Source organism: Coloeus monedula (genome assembly GCF_965178545.1).
Source record: "Coloeus monedula genome assembly, chromosome: 5".
NCBI lineage: Eukaryota > Metazoa > Chordata > Aves > Passeriformes > Corvidae > Coloeus > Coloeus monedula.
Window position 1 is genome coordinate 14,753,903 of NC_138785.1, and position 15,818 is coordinate 14,769,720.

The window sequence follows — 15,818 nt, forward strand, 5'->3', positions numbered from 1 at the left end:
GACACCACATTTGGATAGGAGGAGGAAAACTTGGAGTGTTTTGACAATGTCATTTTTGAAAATTAAAATCAATACATAACTGATGAGTATTTCGAAGGTGAAGCTATTGACTGAAATTGAAGCATTTAGGTTGGGCATCCTTGTTGGAATTTACCCTGATTTAGTTTATTGGGTGTGTTAGTGTCAGTGGTCCAAAAATAAACATTTGGCTGCACTAAGCAAAGTCTGGTTCACCTTAATTTGGTGCTGCATGTAGCATGACTAAACTGGTTTGTGCCTGACCTTCAGAGGTGACTTAGTGTTGACATGGGTCTGTCCTCTTTGTTTTCAGCCAATTGCAATTGAAGTTTTCTCAGGAGATGGACGGAACTATCTTCTAGCTTTCCAGAAAGGAGTTAGAAACAAAGTTTATCAAAGGTACTGTAAAATAAGTTAGAACATTGAACATGAATGTTTGCAAATACCTGCGTGGAGGCTTTTTTGGTGCCTGCTAGTGCCTTACTGCTGCAGGAAAGAGCCACTAGAAGGCACTACATGCCTTCAGTGAGAGTAGGCTGCTGTGATTTTGTTGGAGATGCGGAGCTGCTGAAAAGGAAGTCTGTAATTGTACTAGATGCATGCTGCTTCTCAGGAGATGACATCCCGAGGACAGAAACATTAATCATAATCTTTTAACTGCTGCTGCAGGTTTTTGGCTGTGGTGCCATCTCTGACCGACAGCTCGGAGTCGGTGTCTGGGCAGAGACCAAACACCAGCGTAGAGCAAGGGTAGGTGGTTCTGTTCCTCACAACCTCTGTAGCTCATCAGTTTTCAATAAATGATGCTTGCATTAATGTCAGGATTATCTAGAGAGTATCGGAATTAACATTATCAGTATACAGATACGTTCTGAAAGGAATTGGAGTGCTGAAGCCATCACATTTATCCAAGTTGTTAAAAATATTTTGCTCATCGGCCACCACTTGCACTGAATTGCATAATTAACATGCATCATTTTTACAGTGTGTGTTTAGAATTTAAAAAAAAGTACTGCTAAAACAAAAAGGAACAGAGACATTTTTTCTAGTTGTTGCAATTTGCAACTTTTAATCTTGAAATTTTGGGTTGTCTTGTGAAGATGTAACCCAGCTCTTACTGCAAAGTCAAAAAATGCACTTTCTTCTTCCCACTAGGTCTGGCTTGCTTAGCACTTTAGTGGGAGAAAAATCTGTTACTCAAAGATGGGAAGTAAGTATGACAATTTTGCAGTATTTTTTGTATTAAATTCCACATTTTGTAGTGATACGTAAATGATCAGTAACCATAAGTTGCATCCATTTATTCTAATGGGGAACATACTGTTACAGAAAGTGTATCTCAGCATTTAATTTGTGGTATTTTATGATACCATCAAATAGGAAATGGTTCTATTGTTGAAAATGCAGGGGGAGGGCTGTAGTAAAAGTAGAATGAGCATTGTAATATTGAGGTAAGTTTCTGTGTTTGGGGAAGCTGAACACTGAAAGTCTGGTAGGTTGACATTTGATTGTTGTAAAGTGAAAACTTCACTGTGTTTATCTGTTTTCATTAAGAGAGGAGAAATCAGTAACTTCCAGTACCTGATGCACTTAAACACTCTGGCTGGCAGATCCTATAACGACCTCATGCAGTACCCTGTCTTTCCCTGGATCCTTGCAGACTATGACTCTGAGGTAAATAAAACATCTTGTCAGCAATCTTTTATAGGTTGGAGGTTCCTATTTCGTTCCTCCCACATCTCAGCAGGGAGGGTATTAGAGAATCTTGGCTGGACTGATTTTACAGATGTTATTGGTCTGTGCACAGGCGAGGGCTGGGATCCAGAAAGAGACATTTGCCCCTCTACCTTGCAGCAGTTCCTGTAAATGTCTGCATTAGCTTTAAACTGAGTATCCTGAAGTATGCTAAGCCCATGGAGAAAGCATCCTTGTCCAGAAGACTGTGGTAGGGGTTGCTATGAAATCTGGCCCTATAGTGAAAGAATTTGCTTTTGGAAAAGGTGAAACATCCTATTAATGCTTTTGGGGACAGCCATTGCCACCAACCAGACCATTACATAAAATATTGTTAAGGGTGCTTGTCAAGTATTCATGAAAAAACTGGGGGGAACTGGGGACAGGATGAGAGGAACAGAGCAAAAGTTATCCAAAACTCAGATGTGATTTAAAATAAAACATACTGCCTTGGATCAGACTGAAGGACTGTTTTAAGCATATTCAGCATTGCACCTACTGTGTGTATAGAAAGCAGGGATAACAACCTTAGGAGGTAGGTGGTGTTAACTATGGTAATCAGCAGTGTTGAAAGGATTTGGTTTGTTTTTATAAATTACTGCCTGTTTTATTTTTAAAGGAACTGGATCTTACGAATCCCAAAACATTCAGAAACCTGGCCAAGCCCATGGGAGCTCAAACAGAGGACAGGTTAGCCCAGTACAAGAAACGATACAAGGACTGGGAAGATCCCAATGGTAAGTAATAATCCATCCTTCAGAAAGAGCAGAGGAACATGTTCCTTTCGTCATGGGAGGGACTCATGGATTTTTTTAATAGTATGAGTAAAGAGCTCTGGGTAGAGATGTGCAGAACTCTGCCATGTTTTTTGGTGACTGTCCAGCAAAGACTAAATTAGAACAGAGGGACACTGGCTTTCTTTCTGTGTTGTTTATTTTAAATCTATATGACAGCTTTGTTTATATGTAAAAACAAAGACAGAACAGTTGCACATTTAGATGAGTTTAACATTGTCTAAAGACTGGAATGGGCAGGCATGTGAAGCACACAACCAGCTGTGTCTACAAGTACAGTTTGAACACAGCTGCATGAAAATAAGTAGTACCAAGAATGCAAATGCTTCTGCATTAGCACTATCCTAGTTTTTTCATTTCTAATCTTAATGCGTGTTTTCTGGCTAAGGAAACAGCAGCTTTGTAGCTAAAAAAGCCTCAGAATGAGATGCAATTAAGTTACCTGTTCATGATTTTAGAGCTTCCTTATATATTGAAAATAAAGCTTTTGTGTTTGGCAAGACAAGTTTTCTTGTGTGCTTTTATTGAAGACAGAGGCCTGTTTAACTACTGCAGTGCTGTTCTGTGTCAAACAACAGTAGGTGGAAAAGACATTCATTTCTAGAAATGGATCAGTATTTTCCAAGGCTTATGCAGACTTTTTGCCGGGAAATTAAGAAAATAAAAGCTTTCAAAATCTGTAGGCAACAGTCCTGATACGTATTTCTGCCCAAGACTTTAAATCCACAGTTAAAAATAAGACCAAAAATTTTAAAAAATCTTTTCTTAAATGTTTCTTCAGCAGAAATCATCATAGCTGCACTGCAACATTTCAATTAGTTAAAATAAAAATTGAGTAACCATTCAGTACTGCTCTGCAGAACCCTATTGAATTAGGGCTACTACACTACAGCCAAAACTCAAGTGACAAAACATAAAGCTTTCAGACTTCTGAAAATGAAAATTACAAATTCCAATTTTGAGTGTGTCTAAGGCCACAGAGTAATTAAAATACAGTGTTAATTTTTTTTCTGTTAGGACTGATTCTGTCACCTAACTACTTTATTTCTCCTATGTTTATGATTTTTAACCTGCAGGGGAAACCCCAGCTTATCACTATGGGACCCACTATTCCTCAGCCATGATCGTGGCTTCTTACCTTGTCCGGATGGAGCCTTTTACTCAGATTTTCTTACGGTTGCAGGTAAAAATTGCATCACCTCACTTTATGTTTCTTACCTGCTGTGTATTTCAGACATCACTGAGAAATATGATCAGTCAGCTTTGTTTTCATCAAATATCATAGAATAAATACTTTTTGCATTGTTCTTATTGCCTGGCAGCTTTTTGATGTGTCTTTTTAAAAGATGTGATGGAATTCAGCTTTTTTTTTTCCTTGTAGTTTGAACATTTTTCTAAACGTATGCAGAACAAAGTACAGCAGACAAAAACCAAAGCAAGCTTTATTGTGAAAAATACTTTACTGTTTCTCTGAAAGAGACCAAACTTGAAATCAGACAGATTACTCTTTTCTTAAAATTCTGTATATCTGTATCTATGTTTTCTGTTATGTACCTTAAAGTAATGCAGCTGATTAGATCCACTGTGTTAGAGGAAGAAATGTGCTATGTTCTAGTGTCTTCATTAGGCAGAGGATGTTCTGATTTGCCTTCCTGGCAAAGCCTGCTGTGCTGAAGGATGCTGTGACACTGACCTGTGCTCCTCTCTCTGCCTGGCAGGGTGGTCACTTCGACCTGGCTGACCGCATGTTCCACAGTGTGCGCGAGGCCTGGTACTCCGCCTCCAAGCACAACATGGCAGATGTGAAGGAGCTCATCCCAGAGTTCTTCTACCTCCCCGAGTTCCTGCTCAATTCCAACAATTTTGACCTAGGTAGGCAATAAGAGCTTGATAGCTGCACTGCGGGTGGGAGAACAGAGCCAGACAGACATGAGATATTTTCTCAAGCAGTGGGTGTTCATTTTAAGCAGCTAATACAAAGTGTCTTCTGTGAATTGCAGGACTAGTTCCTGAAAGGATTTTTGTTGGAGTGGTGTATTTTTGTCAATTTTTGGTTTTTTTACGAGTTCAAAAGGCACAGATAACCGTATTTTACTTGGAGTTTCTCTGCTTTGCATTTTTCTCCATGTAACCTATTCCATGATGGTGTTTGCCGTCTTTGATGCTTATTTGTTTAAGCTTTGCAAAATCTATTTTACAATCTTCACTTTCAGAACTTCATTTGAAAGTATTCCTAAACGTTTTTTGAATTGTCACAGCTTTTGTGACAGTGATTATTCAACAGGAGTCATGTAGGAGACCTGTTGTGTGTAGGAGATTCATGTTACTTATTATATGTCACTGTTAGTAGTGACACTAAGCTCTTACATTCTGGGCTCTGTGCTGTGAATCTAATAACAATAATAAAGATTAATCAAGTCATAGGTTTTATGACTTAGCACAACCTTACAAAAAAAGAAAAGCAAAACCCAAAGAACACCCTACAAAACCTCTCCCAGGTGTATTTTACACAGAAGAATATGGGTATTACTGAAAAAATGTTGAGCTCTTGTCTGCTTATCTGTGTATCTGGTAATTTTGGACTGTAACCATTGGAGTCCAGAAATTCTTCACTGAGCATTTGGAACAACGGTAGAAAAGGGTTTTTTTAGGAACAATTGCCAAACACTGCGGTACTTTGAATTGTGATAATTTGTGGCAATCCTGCTCCCCTTCCTCCCAGGTGAAAAGAAAGGAAGATTTGAAGTCTGGTGATGAAAGCAATTTTTCTGTTGGAGCATTGCACTTATTTTTTGTGTGCTCCTGTAAACTGGGAAGTTTGTTGGTATTCCTCTGAGTTCACAGGAAGTGTGGAATTGTCTCTTGGCAACAAGTGACAGAACAAGAATATAACAGAGGAGTTTCACCAAATATATTTTTGGTAATCACAACATGCCACCGTTTAATGTTCAGAGTGAGAAGGGGGCTGTCCAGGACAGACGAATGTGCCCAGGCCATGGGCACACCAGGGGAATCACCAGTATCCTTGGGCATGGAGCTTGTGGGGGATACCAGTTAGATCTGAAGTGAGTATTTGGCTGCACATCACAGGAGTACAGGCTATTCTCAGGAGTAAAACAAAAATTTTCATTCTATGATACCATGCTATCATCCTCCTGAGAAGCCTCAGTAAGGAATATTTGGATTCTTTCTCCTGAAAGCAATCTTATATGAACAACTGAGGCAGAATTTTTTCATGTTTTATTGCCGACATTTAGAACCAACATATTATTTTAAAGAAAAGACTGAAGTGGCTTCTTATAGAGACAAGATACTAGAATTTGATTATCTTTTTCTTTTTTTTTTTCACTTCTTTTTCGCCTTTGCTGTTGCAGTTCAGTTTCAGTGCTTCTCTCCCAGTTTTTCCTTCTTTTTTGTTTTTTATTAGGTTGCAAACAAAATGGCACTAAACTCGGTGATGTAATACTCCCTCCATGGGCAAAAGGAGATCCTCGTGAGTTTATCAGAGTCCATCGGGAGGTAATTTGAATTTTAATGAAGACAGTAGTAAATATTGGGACTTTCCATTGCACATTAATCTAAGCTCAGTTTGTGCAGTCACAGGCCAGTCTGTGAGTTCAGCGTTGGTGCCTGATTGTTGCCAAGGTCTGTAGTGTTTCCTCCCCTTCCTTTTCGGCTACAGAGTACATTGAGGCAAGACTTGCTTCAATGAAAAGCTTCATCAAAACATAACAAAAATATGTCAGAATATGTTCTGCATTCTTCCTCGTGGCAGGTGTAGTAAGCTCAACCAATGAGCAATTTGTCTAGTTTTAATGCATGCCTTTTGAATTTCAGGCTCTGGAATGTGACTTTGTGAGTGCTCACCTGCATGAGTGGATTGACTTGATCTTTGGCTATAAACAGCAAGGTCCTGCTGCAGTAGAAGCTGTAAATGTCTTTCACCATCTCTTCTATGAGGGACAAGTGGACATATATAACATCAATGATCCATTAAAAGAGACAGCTACCATAGGATTCATTAATAACTTTGGACAGATACCAAAGCAGGTATACCCTTAGTAGAATTCTTACTTTCCAGTTAACACTCAAATTAAAATGTGTTAATATAAAATAGGAAGGTGTTTTAGGAGTGAAACTTCTTGGGAGCGTTTATCCATAAATATTCTTCTAGTGATATGAAATCATCTATGTTTCCATCATAAATTACACAAAGATTGACTTTGGGCTTTGCTTGTGAGATTAGAAATATCTTTTTTTCCCCCTTTACATCCTTAAAATAAAGGCACAATGAATTATGGCTCAACTCTAAAAATCAGCATAAAAAAAGGGAAGTATGTTCCTGCTACAAAGTCATATGGGAGGAGTGAAAGTGCAACTTCAAAGTAATGCCTAGTGCTAAGGTATTTGAAGTTACCCTGTAATAAAATAATTTCTATAATAACTTCTGCTCCTTTTTTTTACCCCAGTCTCTTGGGTGATTCACTCTTGTAGGACAGCTGTAGTTAAGGAGCTATGAAGACCTGGTTTTGGTGCAGCTTTAAAGTTTGTATTCTCTTCAAGAGATTACATTAAATAATTCAATGTAATATTAAATCTGGGGGGTTCACATTTGGGGGAGTCTCAGTGTTGGTTGTTTTGGTTTGGTTTTTCTTATTGGGCGCTTCTTTAGAGCCTTTTTGTGATCCAGTGAAAATCTTAAATGTCATTGGTGAATATTTCCAATCCTAGATTTGGTGGAAGCCACAGATACCTTCAGCAATCCACTGGGAACTCAAGCTATGTGTTGGAAACTCAAAACTCGGCTCTCAGCACATAATGTTTCAGGACAGCCACAGGATGTTTCCTGTGGCAACCCACTTAGAGCTGTCTGTCTCTCGTTGCTTGGAAAGAAGGCTAAGAACTGCTCATCTGTGTTCTGTGGCTTTTCTCCTTCCCCTTCCTTGCTCTCTCTTAATAATCTAATGATGTAGTGGCTGTAGGGTTTTCTCCTCTTATGTAATAACCAATCTCTGGATTGTAATGTAATCAGACATGGCCCAGGTAAAGCCAGATGGACGGATGGGGACTGGGGCAGAGGCCAGGGAAATAGAAGAGCACTGCAGCTGAGTCCAGAGCTCTGCCTGAATCTTCAGATGCCTGTTAGGTACAAACCTGTGAGATATACCAGGAATTGCATGATGCTTTGCTAGAGGAAATAGACTGCAATAAACTTGGGAAACTCTAAACTTCCTTAAGGCCCTGTTGGTGGTAAGCGCTCTTGGAGCACATTTTTATGTAACTGTAGAGTTCTGCTGTCCCCCTCTGTGACTTTCCATGGGGGATCCAGGGCAGGCTCTCTCAGTGACACACAGCTGCTGTGCATTTTTTCACTCCTATCCTGCATGATATAACATGCATCTTCTTTATCCCATCTCTTGCACTGGTAATGTGGCTGGCAGTTTGGGTTTGTATTTTAAAAACTTGTGACGTAAAACATTGCAGAGCTGGTGCTGTGCTTGGAAGAGGGCTCTCACAGACTCCATGAGGGTCCTGAGATGCCACAGCCTGAGAGGGCAGAGCAACTTTGCTCCCTGTTGGTTTTCATACTGTTTGTTAAAGTTTTTTGAAATGTTCACCATGAGTTATTAGTGAATACTGAGAGCAGTAAGGTAACATTTACTGACCTGCAGGATTTTTAGAAGGTATATTGGGTGTATTTATGATCTTTTTAAGCTTGTGCCCTTGTAAACCTGTGACTTTTGTTGATCATTAGTTTCTTGATGAATTTCAGCTCTTCAAAAAGCCCCACCCACCAAAGCGTGTTAGAAGCCGTCTGAATGGAGAGGCTGTGGGAACCTCTGTGCCCCCTGGTTCCACAAGTGACAAGATCTTTTTCCATCATTTGGACAACCTGCGGCCATCTCTTGCTCCAGTGAAGGGTAAACTTTAAACCCACAGCAGTTACTGCTGTTTCTTTGCCCAAGCATTCAGAGTTTCAGCAAGACAGTACTTTTCCATCTTTTGTTAAGTTCTAATTTTCTTACACTACCCACAGTTTTGTGAGAAAGACAAATTCAAAATATCCTAATGCTGTAAGATTATGTTCTTAGCTACCTTAAAGGTACTTGGGAAACACCATAGCTGCACCAGTTTAAAATAACATTTTAAAATAAAGGGATAAAATTGGAACCCGAGCACCTCTTTATAAGTTTGAATTTAACAAACAACATTCAGGGTATGTTGCTTCTCAGCCTGTGATAGCCTCAATTTTTGTGATTTTCACGGCAAAAGGATAATTTATCACAGTGACAAGAAATACTGAGGAATGTTTGCAGGAAAGGGTGGTGTTGGTAGCTGCACTGAGACAAAAGAACGTGGTTTTTAACTTCATATCTGACATTAGACTGAACAAAACATAATTGTCTGCGAGGCAGGTAAATGCTATAGAGGGATTTCTTTCCTAGCTGAGTAAAGGAATCTGTGGCTTCCTGCTGTAAAGAGAGAAGGCTGTTCTATTACATGGTGCATAGCAGGGCTTAGAGAGAAGACTAAGTCAGGAAATTAGAAAGCACTATTCTATATTTGGCTCTGCATTTGTTAGGAATGGAGTAAAAGTTGCCATCACTGCAGCTGAAGCAAAGAATATATAAATAGCTACTACAGAGACCTTGCTTTGGCAGAGCAGCAGGTTCTTCAAGGGATTAGACAGTATTTGTCTCTCCCAGCAATAAAACATAACCCCATCTTCTTTTTCAGAGCTCAAGGAGCCTGTGGGGCAGATTGTGTGTACTGATAAAGGCATTCTGGCGGTAGAACAGAACAAGGTTCTCATCCCACCCACATGGAATAAAACGTTTGCTTGGGGCTATGCAGACCTCAGCTGCAGACTGGGGACCTATGAGTCAGACAAGGTTTGTAATCTGCAATTTGTTTCAGCAATTAGTACTCAATAGTGAAAAAAATATGACAATGGAAATTTATTTCGTATGTGAATTAAATAATCCTGTGCTGCCTAAGTTTTATTGCTCCCTCTCGGGTGCTCTTCATCAGAATGCTGGCAGAATAACATTAACTAATAATAATTTTTTTACCAGGTCTTAGTGACTTAATGAACGCAAGGTGGCAGCCAGGTTTTTATTTTTATCCTACAGAGTACTAGTTCTGCAAGTAATTCTTTGTTTTCTGTATTTTTAGGCAGTGATTGTTTATGAATGCTTGTCCGAATGGGGTCAGATTCTGTGTGCCATTTGCCCCAACCCCAAACTAGTTATCACTGGAGGAACAAGCACAGCAGTGTGTGTGTGGGAAATGGGTATCTCCAAAGAAAAAGCTAAAGCCCTCACACTGAAACAGGTAAAATACAATAAAACTGCCTTTCATATAAATAATTGTTACATGATCAAAGTAATTATGTAATGAGTGTTGCTCACCTTTGAAACCAAGTCTAGCAGATCCCTGGAGAATGGAGTAGTTGAGATACTGACCTGCATTGAAAGTGGGCAAAATGCATCTTTAAAATTGCATTCTTTTTAAGAATAGTGGATTGCCAGGAGCCTTCTGGAGAGAAAGGGAATTTGGTAGTGATGTTAACAAAATTATGCAGGTGTGTTTTGTGAAATGATCTGCTTTTTTGTAGTGTTATGTGTAACCCCCCATCTAAAAACTGTGTCAGAAGGGCAGTGAAAGGAGGCTGCCTTAAAGGTTAATTTTAGTCTTCTAAACAAAAAAGTTAATTAGTTTAATTACAGCAACTTTTAATCTAAAACAAGCACCCATGCTTTAAAGTCAGCTGCAGCTAAGTGCAAAGTAAGTTTTGTGTGTTTACTAAAGAAAAAACAAACCCGACAAATGCAACCAAAAAACCCAACCCCAGCTAAGTCAAAATATTCTAGCAGCTGTGTATCACTGTTATAGTTTGTGTTACTGTTCCATTAGCATCTTAATAGCAGTACTCTTTTTTTGAGAGGAAATCTTCCCCTCAAATTTATGAAAGGAAATTTAGAGAATTATTTAATAACTTCCCTTGTGCAGTAGTCAGCTGTCTAAAGCTCTGTTTTCCAAGGTGTTTTACTTAAAAACTGTACAAGATAAAACACTATATCTTAAGTTTTGGGGCAGCATATTTTAAGGCCATTTACTGTATTCAACTAGTGATTTTTAACTCCGTAAGCTGCAGTAATTTGCCTGTATTCCAGACTCTTCTTCCAATGGTTAGATTAAGCCTAAAATGTTAAAGTAGGGCCTAGGATGAGTAGACGCTTGTAATTTTCTCCTCCTTCCAATTGACTTTGCCTTTTTGGTTGCAACTCTTTCTTGTCTCTTTTATCTTCTCATAGTCAGCAGCAGTTTCTATAGGAGTCATTAACTTCTATTTTCAGAATATAATTTCAGGTGCAGCCTGGAACACGTTCTGACCTTATAAACAGGCTACTGATCCGGAATGGGGTTTTCTTCAGTGGAAGGGTCTGTAACATTAGACCCTTAAAATTTTGTTTTGTCAGAGTTTCTTCTAAATGGAAAAAGTTATTACTTTTACCATTTTGAATTATGGAAATAGATATCAACTGAAAATTTCTAAGGCAGCTGCATCTTCTGATAGGATATTCTGGTTGTATTATCTGAATCTTTCAGGTAAGAGGGTTTAATGTGCAGTTTTTGTGTTCTCTCCTGATTTCAGCTTTTGCTCCTGACTTGTGTTTTGCAGGCACTGCTGGGTCACACTGACACTGTCACGTGCTTAACGGCATCGCTGGCGTATCACATAATTGTGAGTGGATCCCGGGATCGCACCTGCATCATCTGGGATCTGAATAAGCTCTCCTTCCTGACACAGCTCCGAGGGCACAGGGCTCCAATTTCAGCACTCTGTATAAATGAACTAACGGTGAGAGCCACACTCCATCCACCAGGGTGCAGTGGGATCAGTAGCAAGAGTTGGAAATCATTAAACCAAAGGAAAACAAGCTAGGGTCTCCTGTTAATTTGGCAGAACTTACATAACTCATCTGAAAACTGATTACAACTGGTTTAGGGAATAATTTGTGTCATTTGTCCAGAGCCATATGCGGGTGTATTCCGTGCAGAGTGGCTTGAGCTTAGAAGAGGTTATTAACCGTGCTGGAAGTAGTATAGCTAGTGTGACATTGCAAGGGCGCTGCCAAACCTGCCACAGGAGCTAAGAAAAGCTTTTGATACATGACCTTGGTTGGCTTCTCTTATCTTAAGCTGAATTTGAAGGAAACAGGAGATACCTTGGGTGAAGCTGCAGTGCCAGTTTGGTGGAAACAGACATATCCTAAAAGCTTCTGTCCTTGGTGGTCCTGTGAGTTACAAGTCACCATTTATCCAGCTCCCATGCGTGGCCGTCAGGGCTGGATGGACCCTGTTGCAGCTGGAGCAGACGCAGTGGTTGCAACCAAGACAAAAAAGGGCTGCAATGCAAGGAGGGGGTAGCAAGTGGCACAGTTTATTAGCTGCTGATGGTCTGGTTGTAGTGCTGCCAGTGCTTTAGACTGCAGCTCCTGTTTCACCTCTCCACTAGTTTGGACTGTTCCCAATAAGCAAGCAAATGAAATTTAAAGTGGTGCATGTTTGTGGAAAAGAGCAGAGTCAACGTAAGCAGTCTTTGGAAACTGAAAAGAGAAAGTACTGGAAATATGCTGTTGGATTATTATGCTATGAAAAGTGGAGAAATTGGTCAATTCGTTCTATGCTGTAAATAGACCAAATAGGTTCCTACTAAGTCTGGTTTTCTAGGTACAGTTTTTTTTAAAAAATGCATATAATCCTAAAGGTTTCTGTAGCTGGCCAGGCTCACCTTTAATAGAACTTGCTGAAAAGTGCCAGCCTTGGAACTTGGCTTAAAAATGAACCTGGCTTTTATTTTTGCTGAAGAATACCTGCAACTTCGTATTGAAATCTGGAGGTGTTCTTTGTCTTTGCAGGGAGACATTGTATCATGTGCTGGCACTTACATCCATGTGTGGAGCATTAATGGCAGCCCTACTGCAAGTGTAAACACCTTCACTGGCCGAAGCCAGCAGATCATGTGCTGTTTTGTGTCAGAGATGAATGAGTGGGACACCCAGAACGTCATCGTAACGGGGCATTCGGACGGAGTTGTCCGGGTAAGTACCAGCAATCACTGCCTGGAAAATTAAGTTTGTGCCTTGGTAGTAGTAGTAGTCTGCTTTAGAGAAGTCATGCCTTTCCAACACAGTGTCTTGGCCAGGACCAAAAGCAGTCCTGCTGTATGTACTTGGGTGTTTCACCTGAACAGTTCTTTCTCCTTTTGGAATCCCCCATTGGGATGTGGTGACCAGCAATAGTCAGCAGAGCAAACATTTTCCTTCCTGCTTTGTTTTGGTCTCCAGCTTTCATGCCTGGAGACTGTTGTTTTGGTTCACCATTTTTGTTTCACACACCTTGAAACAATTCATTTTGCTGCCTAGAAAGAAAAGAGAAACTTACTGTCATCTCTGAAAACTACAAGTCTAACCCAATTTTCAGTACTTTTGTGTGCAGCCTTAACCAGAATCTGCTGGTCAGTACGGCTGTGTGGAGTGGATTCAGGCATGAACATAGATGTCCTTTTGTAGTTTCTAGTCCCCAAAACCAGGGTTTAGTATGGAGATATGACCTGCCTTACATGCTACCAGTGCAAATACACAGTTCTACTAAGCCATTTTAACTCTACAAATAGCTCAGAAAAAAGCCAAGAGTTCAGTAAGTGCCACTTTGCTTATCCCCTGTCCCTCCAGTTTTGGCGGATGGAGTTTTTGCAAGTGCCAGAAACACCAGCTCCGGAGCCTGTGGAGATGCTGGAAATGCAAGAGGACTGTCAGGAAGCACAAATAGGTATGTCTCCTGACAAGTGTTTGGTACTTGCCTGTTGCATCTGATCTTTGCTATAGGTAGGTGAAGTCCTGTGGTTATACAGTGCAGAATTGGTGACGGAGATTTAGTCTCAAGGCAGTAGACATCCAGTGGGCACAATAAACAGAGCATCTGAGTTCTTTGTTCTCCACGTTGCTTAAGGTAGTTTCATTTTGCTACAAATAAGAAAAAATGTTGCATATCCTAGCTATTTTATCTGTGAAGGTGGAACTTTTCTCTGTGTATTTGTTTCTCTTCTTGGTGAACCCAGTCGATTGTCCAAAAGCTAGATATTTTTTAGTATGAAATGGAATTATAGCATAACAGCAGAGTTTAAAAAAATTGACTGATGGTACAGTCTGTACAAGACAAGCAATGATATCATCTGCCCGTGTTGGAAGATTTTGGTCTGTGCTTCAGGATGGTTTCTTTTAGCCATCTCATCTTCCTCTTGCGATCTTCATATCGAAGATACAAGCTGGATTTGGATCTGAATCTCATGATACTCATTAGTAATTATTATATCAGTACAGCTTTTGGGTTTTTTCAGGGTCACTTGGAGTATGTCTTTGGTAATTGCTTTTTTGTGTTAACAAGTCCTGTTATTAACAAGTCTGCATCATATTTTTCAGTCAGAGTTTCAGCATAGCTGACTGTGCTTACTTGTGTAAGTTTTGCTGAAAGGTTTTGCTAACTTGAGTGTTTCTGAAGTTTTTGCTCCTTTTGTCTATCATAGCCTCCCTCAGAGGGGCTATTGTAGGAAATAGCTTCAGCTAAGGAGTGTTGTTCTCTGGCAACAGAAAAAAGTGTTTATAAAAGTGCAAAAAATATGGATCATGTGATTCCTGACAGGAGCTGAATCTCTGAAAAGGCTCTGAGATGCCTGCATGCAGTGTCCCCCTCTCACGCAGTGTTGGTACCCGTTGGGTTGCAGGCAGTGCAGCAGCAGAGTAAGGAGAAAGCTCAGGCTATAGCCAGGCTCACTAACAGCGCCTTTCCCCTGTTATGCCAATCCAGGGCAGGAAGCCCACGAGGAGGACAGCAGTGACTCCGAGGCAGATGATCCATGCATAGGCCAGGACACAAAACTGCAGGAGAGCCAGAGCCAACCAAGCAGCACCAGCCACAGGCCTCGGTCATCGTCAGCCAGAGCAGCGGCAGCGTGGTCAGCAGACAGTGGCTCCGATGACTCCAGGCGTTGGTCAGACCAGCTCAGCTTGGATGAGAAAGATGGATTTATCTTTGTGAATTATTCAGAGGGACAAGCAAAAATGCATCCCCATGCTCAGGTTAACCACCCCCACCCCAGCTATGCTGAAGCACGACACTACAGCAAGCTCAAACCAGGTAAAAGAAACTCTGCACAACCCTCAGTTTTATTCCTGAGTGAAATGTTATAGAAAAAGAGAAAAACTTGAATCTCTGAGGGAGATTTTTTTCTTACTATGAAGTTGCAGTTACGAGTATTTTGGGGGAGGAGGGAACAAAAATGAGAAGGAGCAGATTTGCTTTATCCTCTCCCACGTCCCACTCCTTTGTAGGATACAGGTGGGAGCGTCAGCTGGTGTTCAGAAGCAAACTAACTATGCACACGGCATTTGATCGCAAAGACAACGCACACCCAGCAGAAATCACTGCGCTCGGCATCTCCAAGTGAGTAGCTCGCACGTGAGGCCTTCAGGCAGTTTTGGGTGTTGCCAGCAGGCAGTGGTACCATTGTTCACAACACTGTTTTGTGGTGCTTCTGTTTGGGGCAGCCTTCTTCAAGGACTAAGATAAAAACACTGAAGGGGAGATCTGTTCAGCTGCTTTGTGTTACACAGAGTGTTGCAGCTCCATTTCTCAGTCAGAGCAGGGTAATTGGGGCGTTAGTTACCATGCCAGTACTTTACCATTTTACATTCTCTGGTGTGTAAAATGGGTCATTGATGCCTGTGTGTTACCGTGCCAGAGCTGTTGCAGGAATGCTTTTGCTTTTCCTTGCAGGGATCACAGCAGGATCCTGATTGGGGACGGCCGGGGCAGGGTGTTCAGCTGGTCAGTGAGCGATCAGCCGGGCCGGTCCGCAGCCGACCACTGGGTGAAGGATGAGGGTGGCGACAGCTGCTCAGGCTGCACCGTGCGCTTCTCGCTCACCGAGAGGCGGCACCACTGCAGGAACTGTGGACAGCTCTTCTGCCAGAAGTAAGCAGCCAACAGCCTCCCTTGGGCTCTTTTCCATACAGAATTTTAGGTGGGGTAAAGCTCTGAAATACCACAGAACTCTGCTGAAAGGTTGAGGCTGCTTAAACTGTGTGCAGGACTGTGAGGATGCTGATTTAGGGGCCACTAGCAGGCAGCCTCAGACAGGAACATGTATCACATAGAGGATGTGTGTGAGCTGCCCTTACCCACAAACTGAAGTGCAAGTGTCCT

General features: G+C 41.0%; 1 protein-coding gene across 8 annotated transcripts in view; it reads left to right on the forward strand.

Annotated features, from left to right (window-relative positions):
- WDFY3 (WD repeat and FYVE domain containing 3) overlaps positions 1-15,818 on the forward strand; it is a 156,264-nt gene that overhangs the window by 136,561 nt on the left and 3,885 nt on the right. For 6 of the 8 annotated variants that reach the window (XM_082282308.1, XM_082282313.1, XM_082282307.1 and 3 more), the window contains 18 exons: positions 332-417; positions 688-768; positions 1,174-1,228; positions 1,573-1,692; positions 2,372-2,489; positions 3,623-3,729; positions 4,265-4,418; positions 5,974-6,065; positions 6,384-6,596; positions 8,320-8,467; positions 9,285-9,439; positions 9,723-9,881; positions 11,233-11,412; positions 12,473-12,655; positions 13,289-13,385; positions 14,421-14,750; positions 14,945-15,056; positions 15,390-15,587. In XM_082282308.1, coding sequence (XP_082138434.1) covers positions 332-417; positions 688-768; positions 1,174-1,228; positions 1,573-1,692; positions 2,372-2,489; positions 3,623-3,729; positions 4,265-4,418; positions 5,974-6,065; positions 6,384-6,596; positions 8,320-8,467; positions 9,285-9,439; positions 9,723-9,881; positions 11,233-11,412; positions 12,473-12,655; positions 13,289-13,385; positions 14,421-14,750; positions 14,945-15,056; positions 15,390-15,587 — 2,588 coding nt within the window. Of the gene's footprint in view, positions 1-331; positions 418-687; positions 769-1,173; positions 1,229-1,572; positions 1,693-2,371; positions 2,490-3,622; positions 3,730-4,264; positions 4,419-5,973; positions 6,066-6,383; positions 6,597-7,277; positions 7,693-8,319; positions 8,468-9,284; positions 9,440-9,722; positions 9,882-11,232; positions 11,413-12,472; positions 12,656-13,288; positions 13,386-14,420; positions 14,751-14,944; positions 15,057-15,389; positions 15,588-15,818 lie in introns of those variants that run through there. The other 2 variants (XM_082282312.1, XR_014226431.1) reach the window with 2 other exon arrangements.